This window comes from Salvelinus alpinus, chromosome 6 (assembly GCF_045679555.1).
Source record: "Salvelinus alpinus chromosome 6, SLU_Salpinus.1, whole genome shotgun sequence".
Classification (NCBI taxonomy): domain Eukaryota; kingdom Metazoa; phylum Chordata; class Actinopteri; order Salmoniformes; family Salmonidae; genus Salvelinus; species Salvelinus alpinus.
In genome coordinates, this window is record NC_092091.1 from 79,490,144 (window position 1) to 79,495,143 (window position 5,000).

The window sequence follows — 5,000 nt, forward strand, 5'->3', positions numbered from 1 at the left end:
GATTTAGAATGCTACTGTGGAGTGTACCAACTGAGATTTAGAACACTACTGTGGAGTGTACCAACTGAGATTTAGAATGCTACTGTGGAGTGTACCAACTGAGATTTAGAATGTTACTGTGGAGTGTACCAACTGAGATTTAGAATGTTACTGTGGAGTGTACCAACTGAGATTTAGAACACTACTGTGGAGTGTACCAACTGAGATTTAGAACACTACTGTGGAGTGTACCAACTGAGATTTAGAATGCTACTGTGGAGTGTACCAACTGAGATTTAGAATGTTACTGTGAAGTGTACCAACTGAGATTTAGAACACTACTGTGGAGTGTACCAACTGAGATTTAGAACACTACTGTGGAGTGTACCAACTGAGATTTAGAATGTTACTGAGTGTACCAACTGAGATTTAGAATGTTACTGTGGAGGGTACCAACTGAGATTTAGAACACTACTGTGGAGTGTACCAACTGAGATTTACAATGCTACTGTGGAGTGTACCAACTGAGATTTAGAACACTACTGTGGAGTGTACCAACTAAGATTTAGAATGTTACTGTGGAGTGTACCAACTGAGATTTAGAACACTACTGTGGAGTGTACCAACTGAGATTTAGAATGCTACTGTGGAGTGTACCAACTGAGATTTAGAATGCTACTGTGGAGTGTACCAACTGAGATTTAGAACACTACTGTGGAGTGTACCAACTGAGATTTACAATGCTACTGTGGAGTGTACCAACTGAGATTTAGAACACTACTGTGGAGTGTACCAACTAAGATTTAGAATGTTACTGTGGAGTGTACCAACTGAGATTTAGAACACTACTGTGGAGTGTACCAACTGAGATTTAGAATGCTACTGTGGAGTGTACCAACTGAGATTTAGAATGCTACTGTGGAGTGTACCAACTGAGATTTAGAACACTACTGTGGAGTGTACCAACTGAGATTTACAATGCTACTGTGGAGTGTACCAACTGAGATTTAGAACACTACTGTGGAGTGTACCAACTAAGATTTAGAATGTTACTGTGGAGTGTACCAACTGAGATTTAGAACACTACTGTGGAGTGTACCAACTAAGATTTAGAATGTTACTGTGGAGTGTACCAACTGAGATTTAGACCACTACTGTGGAGTGTACCAACTGAGATTTAGAACGCTACTGTGGAGTGTACCAACTGAGATTTAGAACGCTACTGTGGAGTGTACAGACTGAGATTTAGAACACTACTGTGGAGTGTACCAACTGAGATTTAGAACACTACTGTGGAGTGTACCAACTGAGATTTAGAACACTACTGTGGAGTGTACCAACTGAGATTTAGAACGCTACTGTGGAGTGTACCAACTGAGATTTAGAACGCTACTGTGGAGTGTACCAACTGAGATTTAGAACGCTACTGTGGAGTGTACCAACTGAGATTTAGAACGCTACTGTGGAGTGTACCAACTGAGATTTAGAACGCTACTGTGGAGTGTACCAACTGAGATTTAGAATGTTACTGAGTGTACCAACTGAGATTTAGAACGCTACTGAGTGTACTAGGATTAAATGTCAGGAATTGTTAAAAACTGAGTTTAAATGTATTTGGCTAAGGTGTATGTAAACTTCCGACTTCAACTGTACCAATGCACAAACGCTGAAAATATTTCACAAATCGTAACATTAGTCACATTGACCCCAGAACATCTATATAAAGTAAATCCATGAAGTAATGACTTTAAGAATGATTACCTGCTGCACTAGTCTAAACTTCAGCTGCGTCATCCTTGTCGTATTGAGAGATAAACATGATAATGCTTTTACTAATTGGACTTAAAAGAGAATAGTTCATGCACGAGGGCTTGCTTTGTTATCCAACTGATCTTGTGTCTTTTCTGTCGTCCTGTGAACCCCGTTCATTGCTGCTTACAGCTATATTCATTATTATCATTAGTCACTAGCTCTATGAGTAGCTGTGTGTGAAGCTACATGTGTTCTGTATTTTATCTTAATTGCTGTACATGAAGTTGCCATAGAGAGATGGATTGGCATTCTATATTTCTCTCTTCCATCTCTCTCTGTCTGTCTCTCTCTCCCTTTCTCTCTCTCTCTCTCTCTCTCTCTCTCTCTCTCTCTCTCTCTCTCTCTCTCTCTCTCTCTCTCTCTCTCTCTCTCTCTCTCTCTCTCTCTCTCTCTCTCTCTCTCTCTCTCTCTCTCTCTCTCTCTCTCTCTTTGTTTCTCTCTCTCTCTCTCTCTCTCTCCCTTTGTTTCTCTCTCTCTCTCTCTCTCTCTCTCTCTCTCTCTCTCTCTCTCTCTCTCTCTCTCTCTCTCTCCCTGTCTCTCTCTCTCTCTCTCTCTCTCTCTCTCTCTCTCTCTCTCTCTCTCTCTCTCTCTCTCTCTCTCTCTCTCTGTCTCTCTCTCCCTTTGTTTCTCTCTCTCTCTCTCTCTCTCTCCCTTTGTTTCTCTCTCTCTCTCTCTCTCTCTCTCTCTCTCTCTCTCTCTCTCTCTCTCTCTCTCTCTCTCTCTCTCTCTCTCTCTCTCTCTCTCTCTCTCTCTCTCTCTCTCTCTCTCTCTCTCTCTGTCTCTCTCTCTCTCTCTCTCTCTCTCTCTCTCTCTCTCTCTCTCTCTCTCTCTCTCTCTCTCTCTCTCTCTCTCTCTCTCTCTCTCTCTCTCTCAGTCTGTGTGTGTGTCAGAAGGGAGTTGTTGTGTTCTTCCTGCTGCTATGGTTACAAAAGTTACACTACCTCTTCTCCCCTTGATGACCTCACAGTAACTTGGGCGGAGTCGACACCTCACATACCCCGCCTCCTAAGCCTGGCCCCTCCCCCCCGAGCCCAGAGGCTCCTCCCACCCTGTTGGAGCTAGAAGCTCGTCTGGCGCAGTACGAGAGGAGAGAGAGAGAGGACGAGGAGGATGGAGGGAGAGATGAAAGGAAGGTTCCGGACCTTCAGATGGATGACATGATGGCCAGGAAGACAGGCGCGTTCCCCAGGACCCCCGTCACCACGACAACAACATTCAACCGCTTCCTACCACTGCCGGGTTCCAAACGCGCTGCACAGGAAGTAGTCACGGACAGGAAGCTACAGCCATGCAGGGTCTCCTTGGACGTGCCTCAACAGCACCCCAACGTGGCAATGGTCGTCAGGCCGTCCGCTCCCAGCCATTGTAACTATGATGATGATGAGGATGAGGAAGAGTGCCCTGTACCAGACCTGGAGAAGGATGATATGTTGGCTCGTAGGACCGGGGCATACCAACGCAGCGCGGGGGGAACCGGACGCTCCTTTAACCTGTTCCTGCCTGTCCCTGGAGCGGCCCAACAGAAGAAAACCCCCTCTGGTGGACCCAACCAACGCTACAAGAACACCCCAGCTGGTGGACCCAACCAACCCCACAAGAACACCCCCTCTGGTGGACCCAACCAACTCTACAGACACAAACAGCAACCCAGGTACAGACAGGACAACAGACTGACACACTGATGATGCTTGGAGGCTTGGTGCTTTGCTTACCCACTAATGTGTGTGTGTGTGTGTGTGTGTGTGTGTGTGTGTGTGTGTGTGTGTGTGTGTGTGTGTGTGTGTGTGTGTCTGTCTGTCTGTCTGTCTGTCTGTCTGTCTGTCTGTCTGTCTGTCTGTGTGTCTGTGTGTCTGTCTGTCTGTCTGTCTGTCTGTCTGTCTGTCTGTCTGTCTGTCTGTCTGTCTGTCTGTCTGTCTGTCTGTGTGTGTGTGTGTGTGTGTGTGTGTGTGTGTGTGTGTACAGCTAACAGTTACTGTCTGTCTGGTCTGATGTATCACAACTAAAACCTCTGTCTGGTGGTGCTCTGACATCAAGGTCTGGGTTTGACTACTACTGTCTGGTGGTGCTCTAACATCATGGTCTGGGTTTGACTACAACTGTCTGGTGGTGCTCTAACATCATGGTCTGGGTTTGACTACTACTGTCTGGTGGTGCTCTGACATCATGGTCTGGGTTTGACTACTACTGTCTGGTGGTGCTCTAACATCATGGTCTGGGTTTGACTACAACTGTCTGGTGGTGCTCTGACATCATGGTCTGGGTTTGACTACTACTGTCTGGTGGTGCTCTGACATCATGGTCTGGGTTTGACTACAACTGTCTGGTGGTGCTCTGACATCATGGTCTGGGTTTGACTACAACTGTCTGGTGGTGCTCTGACATCATGGTCTGGGTTTGACTACTACTGTCTGGTGGTGCTCTAACATCATGGTCTGGGTTTGACTACTACTGTCTGGTGGTGCTCTGACATCATGGTCTGGGTTTGACTACTACTGTCTGGTGGTGCTCTAACATCATGGTCTGGGTTTGACTACAACTGTCTGGTGGTGCTCTGACATCATGGTCTGGGTTTGACTACTACTGTCTGGTGGTGCTCTGACATCATGGTCTGGGTTTGACTACTACTGTCTGGTGGTGCTCTAACATCATGGTCTGGGTTTGACTACTACTGTCTGGTGGTGCTCTGACATCATGGTCTGGGTTTGACTACTACTGTCTGGTGGTGCTCTGACATCATGGTCTGGGTTTGACTACTACTGTCTGGTGGTGCTCTAACATCATGGTCTGGGTTTGACTACAACTGTCTGGTGGTGCTCTAACATCATGGTCTGGGTTTGACTACAACTGTCTGGTGGTGCTCTGACATCATGGTCTGGGTTTGACTACTACTGTCTGGTGGTGCTCTGACATCATGGTCTGGGTTTGACTACTACTGTCTGGTGGTGCTCTGACATCATGGTCTGGGTTTGACTACAACTGTCTGGTGGTGCTCTAACATCATGGTCTGGGTTTGACTACAACTGTCTGGTGGTGCTCTGACATCATGGTCTGGGTTTGACTACTACTGTCTGGTGGTGCTCTGACATCAAGGTCTGGGTTTGACTAATACTGTCTGGTGGTGCTCTGACATCATGGTCTGGGTTTGACTACTACTGTCTGGTGGTGCTCTTACATCATGGTCTGGGTTTGACTACTACTGTCTGGTGGTG

The 5,000-nt window shown here is 46.5% G+C and overlaps 1 protein-coding gene across 6 annotated transcripts in view; it reads left to right on the forward strand.

Annotated features, from left to right (window-relative positions):
- Positions 1 to 5,000, forward strand: part of LOC139579434 (LIM and calponin homology domains-containing protein 1-like) — a 132,648-nt gene that overhangs the window by 39,052 nt on the left and 88,596 nt on the right. For all 6 annotated transcript variants that reach the window (XM_071408099.1, XM_071408100.1, XM_071408102.1 and 3 more), the window contains one exon: positions 2,759 to 3,442. In XM_071408099.1, the coding sequence (XP_071264200.1) occupies positions 2,759 to 3,442 (684 nt within the window). The remainder of the gene's footprint in view (positions 1 to 2,758; positions 3,443 to 5,000) is intronic.